The sequence below is a fragment of the Vigna angularis genome, chromosome 10 (assembly GCF_016808095.1).
Source record: "Vigna angularis cultivar LongXiaoDou No.4 chromosome 10, ASM1680809v1, whole genome shotgun sequence".
NCBI lineage: Eukaryota > Viridiplantae > Streptophyta > Magnoliopsida > Fabales > Fabaceae > Vigna > Vigna angularis.
In genome coordinates, this window is record NC_068979.1 from 25,849,389 (window position 1) to 25,867,953 (window position 18,565).

At 31.2% G+C, this 18,565-nt stretch overlaps 1 protein-coding gene across 2 annotated transcripts; it reads right to left on the reverse strand.

Moving 5' to 3' along the window:
- Positions 1 to 4,303: 4,303 nt before the first annotated feature.
- Positions 4,304 to 17,787, reverse strand: LOC108336055 (cell division control protein 48 homolog B). Of its 2 annotated transcripts, XM_017572358.2 has the most exons (12): positions 17,455 to 17,787; positions 17,277 to 17,321; positions 16,528 to 16,583; positions 16,270 to 16,419; positions 14,439 to 14,543; positions 13,836 to 13,935; positions 10,493 to 10,774; positions 10,252 to 10,421; positions 9,208 to 9,336; positions 5,404 to 5,491; positions 5,152 to 5,229; positions 4,304 to 4,927 (listed from the first exon to the last, which is right to left on the reverse strand). In XM_017572358.2, the coding sequence occupies exons 1-12, from the start codon at positions 17,614 to 17,616 to the stop codon at positions 4,451 to 4,453; spliced, it is 1,842 nt and encodes a 613-aa protein (XP_017427847.1). In that variant the 5' UTR covers positions 17,617 to 17,787; the 3' UTR covers positions 4,304 to 4,450. The 2 variants fall into 2 exon arrangements, with proteins under 2 accessions (XP_017427847.1, XP_052725845.1); XM_052869885.1 differs by lacking the exon at positions 17,455 to 17,787 and having other exon boundaries at positions 17,178 to 17,285.
- Positions 17,788 to 18,565: the final 778 nt, after the last annotated feature.

The following is an 18,565-nucleotide window of genomic DNA, read 5'->3' on the forward strand; positions in this document are numbered from 1 at the left end:
ATTGTGGCAATTGCCTTGATTATCACTTTATTTAAAATATAAGTTGTAGCCTCTAGTTCCTTTCCCCATAGTGACTTTGGCAAGGTGGAATGACATATCATACTTCTTACCATATCTTTAAGAGTCTGGATACCATTCATGCTAGGTGAATCCGACATAATGTACTATAGGAAAATTCACATTCCTCTAGGTACTTAACAAAAGACTTTGGATGTTGTTCACCTGATCCATCATATTTGTCATAGTATTCACAACCACAATCAAACTTGACATTTTTAATCCTTTTGTTAAGTTGATTCTCAACTTCAGCCTTAAATGACTTGAATGCATCCAGAGATTTAGATTTTTCATGTATAAGATATAGGTTTGCATATATAAAGTAATTATCTATTAATGATATAAAATATTGTTGACAATTTCATGAAAGTGTAGTAAATGACCCACAAATATTTATATGTATCAATTATAAGACATCTATAACTCTATATACACTTAATCTCGATGTCTTAGTTTGTTTATCTTTAACACATTCAACACAAACATTGACTTTTGTGAAGTCAATGGAATCCAAGATCCCTAACTTTTTTTATGGTTAGTTTTTCTTTAAAAAAAGTTATTTGTCATTTTTTAATTTTATGAAAATATTTTTTCATTATACCCTTAATTTAATTAACATGAGTAAAAGAAAATTTTATTCATGCAAATGAAAAAATTATAATAGATAACCCCATAAAATTATATTCAAAATAAAAATATTAAATAAGTTATTGGTTTAAGTGAAGAAACTTTAAACGAATATTATAATCAGAACGAAACAGAAAGAATATAGAAAATGTTTGATTAAGTTATTAATTTTGGTTTTTCAGTTTTGATATATTTCTTATAAATTATTTAAAATGGTTCATATCATGTCATGTAATGTGCATTTCAACTTGTTAAGTAATCACTTAACATGCGACATTCATATACGTGTGACGTCATTAAATAATATATAGTGTCAAAGATCATTTTTAAAATCTTACTATTGAAATTATTTTCCTGTGAACTGATATTTGAAGGGATATTAAGAAACATTATAAAGTGAATATAGGATTTAAATTAGGATTAAATATGGAAAAGTTATATAGAGTTTGTGACCATTAATCTTTTATATGATATGATGATATAAAGGCAGTTGTGAGCAAGTTGTGGTAGTTGGGACCAAACTTTTTATTTTCAATCTCTCATATCTTCACTTAGATCTCCTCATCATATTATTCACCTTCACATATCTAAATAATATCTCAATTCATCTCTCATATCTTTCTTCTCACTTCTACCACTATTTTTCTATATATCACAATATTATATCTACCAAAATTAACTTTCTAAAGTGGTGCTTCAATAATTTTTGTGTGCTACTTGCTTTAATTCCCTAAGGTCATCATCACCATCATTGGGTTTTTTTCTTTTAGAATATTTCACAAAGGAAGCTTTTTCTTCACAAGGGATGCTACCTAATTTTCAGGTTATCATAGGATGACATGATTTTAAGAAACATTAAAAGGAGGATCAAGTGGTTGGTATTTGTGCATGAATATGGAATAGAACAACATTGATCCTTGCAAAGCAAACCCTAAAATTCAAAGAGAAAATTTACTCTTATACCCTTGCTTTTGAGCTTTGACTATACACGACACACTCTTGTCAAGTTAACCATTTTTAATTTAAAATAATAATCTATTTGTGTTTTCAAATTATAGAAAAATAAAACCATCTGTGCTCAAAAGATGTATATCTATTTCTTCAATGCTTATTGTATATTGATGAGTAGGTCAAATGGCAGTCACAATATCCATATAATGGCTATCTATATATTGAAACCAAAATAGATATTGTCAATTAAATTATAGAGTATATGATGAATGTATAAAATTAATGTATATCATAATGCATTTCTTTTCACTCTATATATGACATTTATTATATTATATTACATTATTAATTATATTATGAGTCTACATTAATAGCTTACCACAATGTTTATACAGGAATTTACTCCTAGTCTTTATTTATTTTTTTATATTAAATGACTATAAAAATAAAACATTCATTATTTTATTAATATGTAAAGAATCCTTCGAATATGATTGGAAGATATATAATACCTATAATGCAACATGTTATTTGTTCCATAAATATATTATGATAAGTATCATATTTTACAATATATATATATATATATATATATATATATATATATATATATATATATATATATATATATATATATATATATATTATTTAACATATCATCTTATATGTAGATATATTTAAGGCTTAATCAAATTTCAAGTATTTTATAAATTTGACTATTTATAATTGAGTATCTATTAAAATAATTCTTTTTAATTAAGTGTTTAAAATACATTTTCTTTTTTCACTAAAAAATCATTTGACTTCGTTTGATATATTTTAACTTTAAGAAAAATAAAGTCTTTAAAAATGTAATAATAATTTTAAAATTATTTGGAACATATAGGTTTTGGTTATATTAAAACTGTAATTTATACAGAAATAGGCTTAAGTTGTTTGGGCATCATTGTCTATATATTTTTAATAATATAAAAAATGTCATCTAAGTGGTAGAGATATAATTCAACATTATTGCTCCTTTCTTCGTCTTTTTTTCACCACGTCGCTAAACCCGACATCAAACACCGTTCCACTCTCCGTCGCCGTTCTCTCTTCATTGCTATTGCTGCAACATTGAACACTTATTACCCATTTTTTTTCCTTTTTCGTTGAGTTTGCATTAAGGTTTGTTGTTCCTAAAGTTCGCATTTTTTTTGCCGACGTTCAGGTCCAAGGTACTACATTTTAGTGTTTTGTTGCTTCTAAAACACATTTTGCATTACATCATCCTACATTGTTGCTCGCGTTTTTAGCTTTCATATTCCTATAGCTTAAAAATTTATATTTAATATGAACTTAAAGAAATTTAATATGTTGTTAATTTTATTTTTTGATGTTAGATATGTTGAAATACTTATTATTTAAAATTGGTTTATTATATGTTTAAATTTTGTTGATTTGAGATTATTGTGGCATTGAGTTGGCCCTAGTTTTTCATTTGAGATTCAATACGGAAATGATTTATTGTTTCCAAATTTTCGGTTGAAAATTTAAGAAGATTAATCACTTTTTAATAGGTTATTAACGTGTATATATATATATATATATATATATATATATATATATATATATATATATATATATATATATATATATATATATATATATATATATATATATTTATTTTTAATATACATATTCTAAAATTCATGAACATTTGTTAGTTGTATTTTGTATAAATTAATATGCTAGTAAATTTATAAAATTTAAAATATGTTGTTTAAAATTGATATGTACCAAAAAAACTAAGAAAATTAATAGTGATTTTGAAAGACATCTCTTAAAGGATGCCATAAATCATATCTTCATTCCTCTTAGAAGATTGAATCTTTGTGGCTTTCACATTCTCTTACTATTATTTACTATTATTCATATATGCTGACTTGAATACTCTTGTAGACCAATTGTTAAGTTTATTCACCTCACTAGACGTTCACAGAGATTATTTCCCAAACTAGACCACATTAATGTTAACGTGGAGAATTCCCTTTCTAGACAAACGAACTTTCATAATGATTAAAATTTGATTGTTATGTAATTTTAAATGTATATGAAAAGTATATTCTAACAAATATTCCTAATTTGAGGATATATAAATATCCACATTACCAAAAAGAATAAGTACAAGAAGTCTTAGAGAACTTACCTTCAAAAACTACCTATTAAAGGAGAAAACCAAACACTAAATCCTCCACCAACATTCCATCCTATTTATTGTGAAACTTCAACACTCCTACAATACCTAAACTCCTCGCATTTCCTTAATCTATTTCCAGAAGAAAAAATTGTGATAAATGTCGTTAGTAGCGAGATAACCATTGCTAAATCAAATCAATCTTGTGCTATCCTTTTTAATTACCTTTTTTTCTTTTTTCCATGTCAAGAATTGATCATTGGACTTGTTCGATTGCTCCTCTTTCATTGAGTGTAAAATTAAAATAAAATAAAAATTAGTAAGTTAAATTAATTTAATTTATAAAAATTATCCCATAATTTCTTTAAAACATACTGAAAACACATTTAAAAACGTGTGATTTACAAACTCATGAACGAAAACAAAAAGTATTAATAGAGTGCAAGAATATGGTGAAAAATACTAAGAACGATACTCGAATAAAATGCCCTAAAATTATGCCAAATCACATCTATAATGAATAACTAACTTACTAATAATATGTATTTAACAAAAGAAATCCTACTATGACCAAAATTTTACTCACTATGCCAACACAACAAAAAATGGATTGATCCAAAAACTACAAAAGGAAAATGCTCTTCAGGTAGCTATGTCATGTACACTTTGGTTTCCCCATACACGATATATGTATTCAGCAGCAGCAGCAGCCACTAACAAGCAGCTGACAACCCAAATTTTGACCAAAGACAAAGAATCTGACCTGTTCCTTTTGCCTTTGTCTCCTTTCAAACCTGGTTCGGAGTGGCTTGGCAAAGCTCGAGATGAGGTCTTCATGAAAGATGAGTACGAGTCAATTTCTGCTTTTGTTAAAGCTGGTTTTAAAGAACTCTTTGCAATCTGGAAATGGCGATCAAACACAATGGCAGCAGATATGTCTTCCCTTAGAGCTACAATTCCAGCTTCCTTGCATAGTCCCTCCAGTTCAGCACCTGTAAACAGTTCTGTGTCTTCTGCTAGCCTTCTGAGGTCAACATCATGACCTGTTTTCATCTTTCGCGTATGAACACAAAGTATCTCGTATCGAGCCTCTAAATCAGGTGGTGGTACATACAGAACCTACCATTCCATAAAAATAGACCAGAGTCAGAGAGGATATTCGATCAACTCTTTTCAACTTGCTGAAATCAGTATCAATTGCTTGAAGTATATTTTCAACAACAATTTTATCAGTGATTTGTGAAATTCTTCTACTACTGTACATGCACAATCTTTGTACATTTTAACATGTAGAATTCAAGTTACAAGCTGGATCATAAGTATGATAGGGCATTATTTTGCACCTGATCAAAACGCCCAGGACGCATGAGTGCAGCGTCAATTGCATAGGGGCGATTTGTAGCTGCTAAAACAAGAATTCCCTGAAATAAAAAGGATGTGGTTAACAGGCAGAAAAACCCTAAATGCTAATTACCATCTCTTGAATCTAGTTTTATGATTACTTCTTCCTATAGATAAAATAAGAATTTCAGAAATAGAGAAAAAAGATGGCTATCATTAAAACAAATAGCAAAAGAAGAAAAAGGCACACATACTTTTGCTTCTTCTAAGCCATCAATCTCAGTTAGCAGAGTGGATAAAAGTCTCTCTCCAACTGTAGCACTATTACTTGAACTGTCACCCCTACAATCAAGGGAAAACTCAATATAATTTTATCCACTAAAAACTATTAAAAAGGGTTCCTGTTCCCATCTTGCAAATCATAGAAACATTTACATCAATGAATTCAACATCAAACTTTAAATGCATGTAACATTTTTAAGCAGAAAATTGACCGAGACAGTTCACTTCATGTGGTCTGATGCAACCCTACTTTACAGAATGCTAAATATTATAACTACCAAGACAAATCGTTGAGCCACCGCACTTTAATGTTCAGCATTAAAAGATTTGTGTAGACATTTTCCTTAAAAAAATAAAAACTAAAATCTGATCTTGAAATGCTCAGCTTGGGTAAACTTAAGAATAAAATATAAGAAAGAATGTTTACAGGATGATTCAGCACTCAGATGATTCATCTATTTGAGTCCTTACACCTAGACGATAGATAGGTACCACAAAAAAACGTTTTAGCTCTCCCAAAGATAGACAAAAAAATATGTTAACCTGTTGTAACAAGTCAAACTATTTTAACACCAACATTTCCTCCAAGCTAGAGCATGATGTACCAAGCTTGGAACATAAAAAGTTGAGTTTGAGGTCCTCTCAAGAATTTAGTAAAATATTTGCAAAATGAATTGGAGGCTAGCAAATTTCCCAGGATATCGAATTCTGTCAAACTGATAATCACAGTACATAATCATCTGCTTAATTTAAAAAAGTTTCAGCTCTCAAAGGAATTCTCTTTGAGAAATTACAATCCCTTTGATTAAGCTACTTCAATACCTATAAAGTATTTTTAAGCATGGTTATCGAATTGAGATTCCAATGGTGAATTGTTTTTCTTATATTTTGAATCGTGAATTGAATCTTGTTATGAATAGTAAGATACATAACTTGTATAACTTTAAAAATAAAATATAATAAGAAATAATTAAATAATTAATTTTAACTAAAAAATATTAAAAATTATTTATAAAAGAAATAAAATAAAAAGAAAATATTAAAAAATTAATTTTCCATAAAAATATAATAATACTTATATATTAAATTTTAAGGCATTCAATATCCTTGGTCTGAAAGTAACTGCAAATGCTTCTAAAGTTGACAGATTGTAATGGCAGCATTCCCAATAATAACTATGCCATCAACATACACAATTACATGCACACTTTTCTGATAAGAATTATGACAACAAAATTACTTGTTTCACTATGTTTCACTATATTTCAGCCTAAAAGTTGTACAATATGGCTAAATTTGTTAAACAAAGCACATGGAGATTGTTGAGACCATAAAAAGACATACAATTTACAAACTAACTACAGAAACCAACCCAAAAAGTTGCTCGTGTAGATTTCCACCTCTGTATCACCATGAAGACATACATTCTTTATATCTAGTTCGAGAGTTCAATGGCAAATGACAACCATGACAAAGAATAGTCAGGCAAACATGCAATACCTTTTAGTTTCTAGATAATAGCATCAATACTCTTTTTAGAAAGGAGAATATCCTTGAAAAAAACATTTGATGGCTCTCACAGATAGTTTGTATCATGGACAAAAACACACATAATCAAAGACATAAGAGAGATATGATAGAGTTCATTTGGAAACATGAGAGTATAGAAAATGTGACTTTTAAGAGAGGAAAATAATATTCTAATTTTGAGGAAGCAAACAACAGTAAGAATAACAACCTAGTGATGACCAAATACACTAACACCAAACAATAAGGAATGAGCAATTCCAACTAAGTCTTTTTTCTTTCTACTATACTATTTTGTTAAGGAATATAAGAACAAGTTAACTTACGTAAAATGTCATCTGAACTTAAAAGAATAGAAAAGTCAAAAAGAGAATTATTATTTGACATATCACCCTCAACATTTTTGATAATTTGACAAAACTTATTTTTCATTTCTTAGTGAGAGGGTCTATGTCAAACTCAACCTTACAGAATAAGGATTACACTCTACTTATATATTATAATTTGACTTTATTTATAATTAATGTGAAATCTCCAACACGTATACTCAAGCGAGGAATAATCATTTCGAGCATGTGATTAGATAATTCTAGGTGGTCCAACATGAGCCCAATAGTTTTGGGACAAGAGCCCAAATGAACTTGACCAGAATAGACTCTAACATGACTCTAATAACATCTTAATAAGAGGGTTTATGTTAGAGAATGGAGGGTCTATGAGAGAAGAAAGGGAAAACAGAGGACATAATTGCTAGTCGGTTAAGTGGGTTTGGGAAAGAGGCCTATATAAGGACCTCTTTGTTGTATCAGTGAGGGGGTTAGACATTTGTTGATTTGTTGACCGGTCATAGCACCTGGTGAAGGAGGTTAAGCTCCTGGACTATTTTGTATTCTTCTTTCTTTCTTGTGAATACACACCAATTATTCATCCCATACTGTGTGTTGTTTGTTTTTGTGAGCGTAAGAGTGTGAGTGAGTTACATTTCTTACCTGAATCTCTAACAGTTTATGTCTAACTTAATCTCACAAAACCGATTTATAAAAAGAGAATTGCCCCTCACGTATATCTTAGAATTCAGTATTATTCCTAGTTGTGTGGGATATCCGACAATTTCATTAAGGAAAGACAAATATAAAACCGTTCATGTCAATCTTTCATCATCTAAACCCAAGTACATTGAGAACATCTATCTATAAATGTAATGATGTATCAGAGTTACGAGTTTTGAATACATTGGGTTTCACATATTGCTACAACAAAGCAGAAAGTTGAAAATCCATCTTCCACTGCTCAACTTTGTTACATGATGTTTTACTAAAATCCCTTCCAAGTGATCATGGAAGCCTACCAAGGCACCAAAGCTCAACACATGCAAACCAAGAGAAGTAATTTTTTCCATTACACTTTCCTGAAGTAATTGTGGTGGTCCCCAAAAAAAGAGGTGGTAGATCCCGAAGACATTTTGAAGCTAGAAGGTAAACTAGAGGATCTGAGAGGTGTTTTAAGGGCTGCACTTCAAATGGTAGTGGGAAACTAGAAACCAAGGTTGAAACAAGGACATGGGAGGCTGATAAAACCCACGAAGGAGGCATGATATCACTTCAATGACCACAGGTTGGTGCATGGCTTCAATGTGCCTGGTTGGAGTGTGCAAAGAGGGGGCATGTGGAAGCAATTTAGCCTGTGACTTTTTGGGTTCTCTGTTGCTTGGCGAGATGCACTAGATTTGGTACTCAGAAACTGATGGTGGTCACTGGAGGCAGTTGAAAAAAAACGGAGGCCAGAAACAGTGACAGTGGACAGTGGGTTCTCTGTTACTTGACGAAACAAACCAAACCCAACGCTCACCAAAAAAAAAAAAATAATGGTGATCTGCAGTGGATGCCAACAGCAGGCCACAATTTTCTCATTGGACAGTGAGAGACAGAGGTTGGATTGAATCGTTTTGACATCAACTTGAGAATGAAAATGAGAAAGAATGCTTCACAAATTATTCATCTCTCAGCAAATTCATGTATTATATGAGTCCTTACACCATAGATACACAAATATATGAAAAGACTGCACCTAGGTAATAGATAGGCTCCACAAAACAACCTTTATTTTTCGTATAAATAGACAAGATAATTTAACCTATTCTAACAAGATAAACTATTCTAACACTAACAGGTAAAATGCTCAGAACAAAAAACCAAAGAAGTTTATTATTTTTTTCCATAATATATTCCAAATAAAGAAATTTTACTAACCGTTTGGCAGCTACCACATCAGCCTCGTCAAAGAATATTATACTGGGTGCTGCAAGGCGTGCTCTATGGAATGTTTTCCGAAGTAAAGCTTCCCCCTCTCCAACATACATCGAATACAATTCTGCACCACTAATTCAACATTCATTACTTGTAAATTTTTTCATTATTTGAAAATCAGTTTCTTATAGGAACTGTATTGGCAAAAAAAAGATGTGAAGAAAAAAATATACAATCACAGAAATCAGAATGATAATGTTAAACTACAGGAAAGAGAGACATTAAGCTGGAACTGTATGTTCCTGAGACAACACTGATGCTTTATTTATATTGAGAAAAAGGCAGCAATGCAATAAATAGACAAGATTTTATATCCTTTAATAATGAAGCTATGATAGGGGAATAAATAAAAACAGTTCTAATAATACTTAGATAATGTAGATATATATATATATATATATATATATTCTTGATTATATAAGATTTGCTCCTCATTTCTATAATTATAACAGTTATAGAACAGGAGAACTAGAAATCTAGAATATATCAAAGCATTAGCATCACCAATACAGAAAATAACACAAGTGCTACTTATCAACAGAATGGGTGGGAGATGATAGAGGACAAGGTGTTAACATGACTTTAAACTTTCAAAATAGCTGCCCATAATCTAGTGATATCAGTTTACCCATTTATTAAAGACAATTTATTTTGTTGGATTTCAAGCTAACTTTCGTTCATTCCTTTGGCATGTACCTTACAACTCTTTTTGTTCCCTTTTATGAAAACCATGCATCTAGAATGATTTGGATACTCACTTGAAAAAGATGAATTTATATTCAGACGGAGATCAAAATAATGAGAAGGGTTAGAAAATAGAATAGTGGGTCCTAGCACAGGGGAGTGTCTTTCTCTCTAAAATGATCATCAGTTCCCTAAAACAAGGAAAGGATCCATTTCATGCTAGGCATAAACTTCTGTGTAATAATGCAAAGACCCATTTTCTCCCACACTACAAAGATAAAACTTTAAAACATTAGAAAAAACCTTAAGGAAAAGAAAGATGCTTGGGCAGCATGTGCAGCCGCTTTGGCAAGGGTAGTTTTGGAACATCCAGGAGGCCCATGGAGAAGAATTCCACGTACAGGGGATATTCCTAATCTTGAAAATGCAGCAGAATGCTTAATAGGCCATTCGACAGCTTGCTGGAGTTTTTTCTGTTTATGGACAACAGTATCAATGAAGATTCTCACAGTCAAATTCAAATCAAATGCAAATTTTAACAAACCTTTAATTCTTTTAATCCACCAATGTCTTCCCAAGTCACTTTGGGAATTTCCACAGTAACACCTCTTGTTATACTGGGACCAACAACAGACCTCGCATTCTTCCAATCTTTCATTGTTAGACTGAAATTACTAGCATCTTCTGCGTTTGAATATCGTTTAATTGCAATCATGGTAGCTTCACGACACAAAGCCTCCAAATCAGCTCCAACATAACCATTGCACAATGCAGCAATAGACTTTAAGTCAATACTGGGATCCAAGGGAATTGTCTTTGTATACAACTGTAACAAGTTCATATGAAAACCACATAAATCCATGCTGTCACACTTCAGAAATCAAGAATTCAATGAAATAAGCAAAAAAATGAAAAGATTTTAACATCGAACTTTCTTCCTAACCAACTGATGTGAGAAATTACACTAACAAAGTTGAGTGGAGGGTCGTGAATGTGAAATTTGTTGAGTGCAGAGCCGTGAATGTTAAATTTGTTGAGTGCAGAGCCGTGAATGTGAAATTTGTTGAGTGCAGAGCCGGGAATGCTTACATATATGCAACCTGTTGTAATTAGAGAAAAATCTTCTTAACTAGAGAAAATATCTATAGAATCTTCCTAATTACCATCCCTATCAAAAATATTTTATATGGTAAGATGGGAAGAAACTCGAAAAGTTGTCATGCTTGATTGGGGGATTTTCAACACCGGCTCTACCATGACAACCGGAAAGGGAGTCCACAAGAGAACAAATGTTGGGGGAAAGTCATTTGAAAAAGGTAATCATGGAGACTATTGTTCATACTGTAAAAGATCTGGACAAACCAAGGAAACATGCTTCAAACTTCATGAAAGAAATAATGTTCTCGAGCGCATGGGAAACAATAAAGGGTCTGCTCAAAGATGGGAAAATCATACTACCTCAAAACAGGAAGCCACCAATCAATCTAATCATTCACCACCACTAGATCTTGATATGAAAGCTTATAAGGAAGAACTCGAATGTTTGAAAGAAATGGTTGATCAATGAGTAAGCCCTCTAGATCATGTACTCTATCCGTGAAAGGTAAGATTTGCCTCAATATTGTTGGCATGTGTCTCAAGGTATTTGGATTCTTGATTCAGGACCAACTAATCATATGACACCTTTTTGTGTGTCCTTCAACTCATGGTAAAAGAAATGGAGAACAACTTATTACAGTTGTGAACGGCCAAGGTATACCTATATGCAACTCTGGGAATATAATTTTGAACTCATCGATTGTATTAAAGGATGTTTTACATGTTCCGCAATTAGCCAATAGTCTTATCTCTTTGCAAAAACTCAGGATTAAAATTGTTCAGTAACATTTTTCTCAACTTATTGTGTTCTTAAGGACCCTTAAACAATAACTACAAGTAAGAGTGTCTTTGCAAGCACATCACCCTCCTAGACTGAGACCTATCAAAGTGAACTGAAGACCTTTAGGCACCTCAAGGCTAATAAAAAAAGACATTGTGGTCATACAAAGGTCATCTCAGTCTTTTAAGAACATTTTGACATCCACCGTGAGATTCAAACCCATGACCACATGGGTGAATCCCTACCAAGAAGTAACTCGTTAATCAAGCCTTCTCAACCCAAGATGTTTTTATTAGCATGTCAATCACTCCCAGAAGAAACTCGTTAATCAAGCCTTCTCAGCCTAGGATGCTTATCATATTTGCTTTTGCTTTAATTTGGGTCCACACAAATTGAAGGAATAGACTAGAGCAAAACACAATGAGTGATGTTTGTTATGGCTAATTCAAACTTAGTTAAGATTAAAACATGAAAACCAAATCAAATTAGTATTTATGATTGTTCACTTAATGATGAGTGGATTATGGAAGATGAGCATGAGAATAACTCTACATTTGAGTGTAATGAAAACTTGGTTCCAATCAAGTTGGGGAGGATGAAACTATACCTCAACATGATTTAGACATCAGTACCTTAAATGATAAAAGAGATGGAATTGCAAATGATGGAATTGAAGGTTTATATGGAGATTACGAAGTTAACTTGCAAGATTATTTGCTTTAAATGAATTATTATTTTGCAACAAAGATAGAATTCTTATTTAGCAATAGGACGGATCTATTGGTTTATTGATTGGTAACTAGTAAGGAGATATTGTTCTATAACTGGGATGGGGTTTTACTATATAATTACACCACATCTATTGGCTTACTATTTTATATGTTTATTATTGTTGGATATTCCACATCAACTAGAGATATGACCAAATTATAGTATATAAGTGAATGCAAACTTTACCTTACAAGCCATTTGTGAGATTGAGTTAGGCTTAAATTTCACTTCCTTATCAAAGTCATTTAGTGCCTATCCAAGTCAACTTTGTTGGGGCTATTATGTCACATCACATGCTATCAGGTCCCCCTAGTCCATGTTTGAGATTTCCAATCCTCAGTCTTAGAGAGGTGTTGGATATCCTACATCAACTATAGATATGACTAAATTATAATTAATAAGAAAAGTGCAGACTTCATCTTACAAGTAAATTTTGTATAAGAAAAGTGCAAACTTCATCTTACAAGTAAATTTTGTAAGATCGAATTAAGTTTAAATTTCACTTTCCTAAGAATTATAGCTTTTGGTTCACGTTGAACTAAAGTTCAATTATGAATTGTAAATCAGGAGGTTGTAACACAGATTGTAAGATCTTATCAGATTTATGAAATTCATATATACCATATATATGTGCATTTAAAGTAACAAACTGGGATATCCAATACCTCTTCAACACATCTTGAACACCTCAAACAGCTTGGGCATGACTATTCTTGGCTAAACACTTCCTAGACACTACTATAATAAAAAAAGGGAAGAAAAGAAATTAAAAGAAAACAACATACATTATAAATATTGCAAGACATTATTTAGGTTTCATTCCACAAGACTTAACCAGTTCTTTCAACTATTAAGATACACGTTCCTTATTTAGAATTCTATTGTGAAGGATGATATTACAGGAAAATGTATCAAACTAGTGTGAATATTATATAAATCTTAATTCTCAGTTGAGACTTTTGTCACGTTGATAATATATCAGTGTTGGTGACTCTTCGACATTAGCCATGTTCTAGTCAGTGTTATGTCCAGTGTCATTATAGGAGCCTCATAGGCTATAAATACTTGTGTAATATCATTTTGAAATTATCACTGAAAATCATTTTTCTCTGTTCAGATTGAGATTTTCCACATTAAGATTGAGAACAAGGTAAGGACTCCAAAATACCCTGGTGTGGTATAGTTTAAATAACCAAATCATCATCAAAGAGACAAACTTTATATCACTAAAAGTTACCTTCAGAATTTGATAGCGGTCATCTTCATTTGGGACAGTAACTTCTATTTCAGCATCAAAACGTCCAGACCTTCTTAGTGCAGGGTCAATTGCATCCACTCTATATGCAGAAACCAGATGCATGAAATTCATCAGAGAAAAACCAGATTAGGTGTAGGTGAATGACTTTAAGCAGTGTTAAGAAATTACCAGTATTACATTATTAAATCCATAGATTTTAAGAAAACATGAAGAGCGCAAGAGAAAAATCAGAGGTTCCAGACATCAAAAGATAAAGGAACAAATGTATGAAACAGCACTGTTAATAACCCATCAACGTACAGAAAACAACTAAAACCACCCTCTGCTCTTATCGATCCATCAGGAAAAGTACAAGAACTTAAACCAGTCACTGCTCTACTTAATCCATAAACAATAACTTCTTCAATGACACACTATGAAAACTTTAAAGTAGTGATATCAGACTTCTAAAAACAGTGTACAGGTTCAAAAAGCTGGGCATGTGTGAACATTGAATTTCAAACGAGAACCAATTTGCATTCATTCCAAATAATTTATATTTCTAAAGAATCATAAATAATCATTGAGAGCGCAGCAGCTAACCTGTTAGTTGATGCAACAACAACTACGCCTGGTGTAGAATAGGTTGGTTTAATTGAGTCCATCAGTGTAAATAGTTGAGAGGCAAGTCGAACATCTTGTTCCCTTCTGCACGTAGAAAATTTTAAATAATGTCATCAATGAGATTGCCACACGCATAAACAAACCCCCATTAAACGATATACTTACCCTAATAAAACTCAAAAGAATTCACTAGATCCAGGCCCACATATTTCACTTTATAATATGAAGGCATTGTACAAATGCAACAGAAGTTCAAGACAACTTCATACAGCTAGTCCAGAAATAGCAGGATAATACGTATTATTACTGAAATTCTGCAACTTGCATCGGTACGGTATCAAAAAAAGTGATAAGTTTGTAGGGAATTAGTAGAACTCCTCCACACTCGATAAAAAAAACAGAGACAAAGTATATAGTATATCCAAGATAACTAAAGATGCCCATTCTCTCCTACCCTATCCCAATCTAGTCTTCACCAATCAAAACCTCATATAGAAGTCAAATTTCTAAACAAACAAAAGAAACACATGACAAAATATGGAAAATCAAGTGCAAGGAAGTCATCTTCTTGTGATTTAAGCTAAGCAGCAACTGATATCATTCTGATAAATTCCCTTCAAAAAAATCAACAAACGAAACTCTTCATTATTATCACTTCATACGCTTGACCTGGAACATCCAACACTAGCCCATTTAATGCAATTGATAACAAAGGAAACTGTTAGGTTCCTAGGTAGAGGAACCCAGGAAAACTACTCTAAAACACCCAAGCTCATTGAAAATATCTGGTATTATTGATTCTAGGCACCCAGAATAGGCAGAATGCCTCCAAGGGACAAAGTTCCCTTCACACAGGATACAATGGTTCTATCTATACAATTCTCTAAACAACCAAAAACATTCCTCTGCCTACAAAGACCCCCCACTATATAAAGAAAGACTCACTCAACCTAAGAACCCAACTAACAACTAACATTGTAATCTATTTCCACCTATCATACACGTTATATCCTATCAGAAACACCATTCTAAAAACTTTTAAATAACTTTTTTAAGGATTGTAACTTTTTATCCATTGAATGATGTTAATATTTCACAGCATTCATGACTATTTTTATTATGCGTCTGTAGAAGGGATCCATTTACTTTTGGAATAACTCTTAGACACTTACCCAGCTTATTATCACGTTATAAATATTAAATTTCATCAACCAAACATTGAATTTTGTCTCATCATCTCAAAATGACCATGTACACTAAATTTACATAAAGTCAACATTTATAGCTATGTAATCTTATAGTCAATTATACCTTTTTTTTATTACAATGAAGTTATTTCATAAAGCATCAAATAGATTTAAAATTTAATAAAATTTTGTAAATTTGAGCTACTTGATGAAACTATTCAATTTTACAGTTGGATTCATGAAATTTAATGTCTACTGCGGTAAGTGGATTAGCCCCCAAATTACATTGACAAAATAACAACCTAGTCAAAATATCAAAGAAAAGATATTAAAATAAAACATTTGAACTACTGAATTATGATGACACTCTACAGACAGACATGCAGGCTACAACCTATCCACAAATCAGGCAAATGTAAAATATTTAGGGCAACACATAACAGATTTAAAACAAGTCAATGAGAGGTAAAAAGATTATAGCAAAGAGAATATAATTTTATGCAAGACTATAGTTTTCTCCTGCAGGAGATGTTTTAATTTACATTAGAGAATATCACCATCAAAATTGTGTTCACAGACAAAATTTATCTTATTTAGCATAGCAGTAGGCAATTGTTTCATACTTGGAACTTCGGCGAGCACACAACGCATCTATTTCATCTATAAAGATAACGGATGGCTTGCCCCAGGCTACATTAGATGATGCCTCAGAAAAAGCATCACGGAGAATTCTCTCACTCTCACCAGCATGTGCTCTGTGAACAGTGTGTGGACTGAAAAATACATAAACAGACAAATAATGACAAGCTATGGATTCATGATTCAAGGTCAAAGAACTTCCAACCACTAAATCCGTTAAACTATATTGAAAAGACGAGTACCTGATAATTGTCAAATGTGCCCCACACTCCCGAACAACTGCTCGTACCAAACTTGTCTGAATAAAATTCACCATACAGGCAAAGATATAACTAACTTTACACTTCATAAACCAAGCAAATGTAAGTTTAACTCATAACATGATTGCACCACATTAAGACATGTTTTTTGTTATTTTCATTCATTCCCATTGACAAATCTTGCCTTTATCCCTTCAACAACAGTTCAGGATTTTACCAACATATTGACTATAATTGGTATCTATTAAACTCTGGGGAAGAGAGAAACGCTGAACTGAAACCATGTATTTCTGAGACAGCAAAAGTACTTCATTTATATTGAGAAAAAGCCATCAATACAATAAATAGAGAATATTTTATAGCCTCTAATAACAAAGATAAGGGAATAAATAAAAATGTTCCTAATAGTAGTGTTGTAAATATCTTCATAATCTTCCTGTAGCTAAAATAAATAGGAAGAGTATGAAGATATTGTTTCCAAATTTCAATGGAGATATTGAAAATGTTTTTTATCCTAATAATATGCTATTTATAACATATATAGATGATCAGCATATTCCCGAGTATAGAGGATCCACTCCTTATTTCTATGACTACAAGAGTATATATGTGTTATTAACATGAGGTCTAACCCGAGTACGCATCAGACTGGTCAGTGGATTGTTTGTCAACCCGAGTACTAATCTGTTCCATGTTAAGTTAAGAAGATATCAGTTTTCAAAAGAAACTACCTTTCCAGTTCCTGGTGGACCGTACAGCAGCAATCCTCTGGACCACTAGAAGGAAACAAAGGAAATTAAAAAAAAAAAAAAAAAACAGAACAAGACATAGATAAAGTGACAGTTATAAAGATCAAGACCCACTGATTAATAGAAGGAAAAACATAATAAACAAAGGGAAAATTAGAACCTTAAGGCCAAGCTTCTCTGCCTCTTGTGAGAAATGAAGAGGAAATATGATGAGTTCTCTAAGGGCCTGAAGAGCTTCAGCGTTGCCACCGATGGCTTCCTCGGCTCTCCAGTGATTGTTGTCACTGCTGTTGCTGCTACAGCTTTCCATCTCTGCACACATAAGATGGCTGAGAGTGGATAAGTCCAATGAAGCTCCGGCCTTCGACCCGCGCTTCCCCGCTCCGGAAGCGGTCCGGACACGTATCGGAACTTCCAAAAGAGCTGGAGTTAACACGGCGGACACAGAATAGACTCGAAGGAGAAGAAGAGTTTGAAAAAGCCTAACTTTATTTTTCTTATTAATTTAATAAGTTTGTTATTATCTATATATATAATCACAATAACTATATATATAAAAAATAATACACTCCTTTTATATATATTTTGTTTAATTTTATCTTCTTAATTACTATTTTTTATATTTAAATAATTATTTATAATAAAAAATATTTTTCAATTTTATCATTGTAGTAGTAATTTTTAATCTTTTATAATTTATATATCTGTATATAAAATGGTATATTTTTGGTGTTTTTTTTTTCAATTTTGATTTTTTAATTACTATTTTCTAAATTTAAATAACTAAATATAACAAAGAATTTACTTTATTATTTTAGTAACTACTTTTTTAAATTCAAACAATAATTATAATAATATAAAAATATTATTAAATTTTTCTTATTTGTTTTGATAAATATATTAAAAGTAATTTTTTTAATTATTTAATATTTTTTATTCATATTTATTTTATTGTAATGTGTAGATAAAATTTAGTTTACTTATTTATTTATTTATTTATTTATTTTATTTATTTATTTTGTTATCACATGTACATAAAATTTATTTTACCTTTTTATCCATTTATTTTATTTTTGAATTAATTTGTCTATATTACTTTTTTATTCTTAATTTATACTTTTATAATTTCTAATCAATTGATTATTTAATAAATTATTAAAAACGGATTATATTTAAAATAAAAAAGTTATACTATTTTTTTCATTTTTAGTTTATATTTTTATGAATTATAATCATTTAGTCATTATTAAAATTAAATTTACAAACAAATA

Coding starts and splice junctions, on each gene's coding strand:
- LOC108336055 (XM_017572358.2), bottom strand. CDS start 17,616: ATGTGTGCAGAGATGGAAAGCTGTAGCAGCAACAGCAGTGACAACAAT. Junction 10,775..13,835: donor ACCGCTATCAAATTCTGAAG/GTAACTTTTAGT, acceptor AACTTGTTACAG/TTGTATACAAAGACAATTCC. Junction 4,928..5,151: donor GTCCTGGGCGTTTTGATCAG/GTGCAAAATAAT, acceptor ATGGAATGGTAG/GTTCTGTATGTACCACCACC.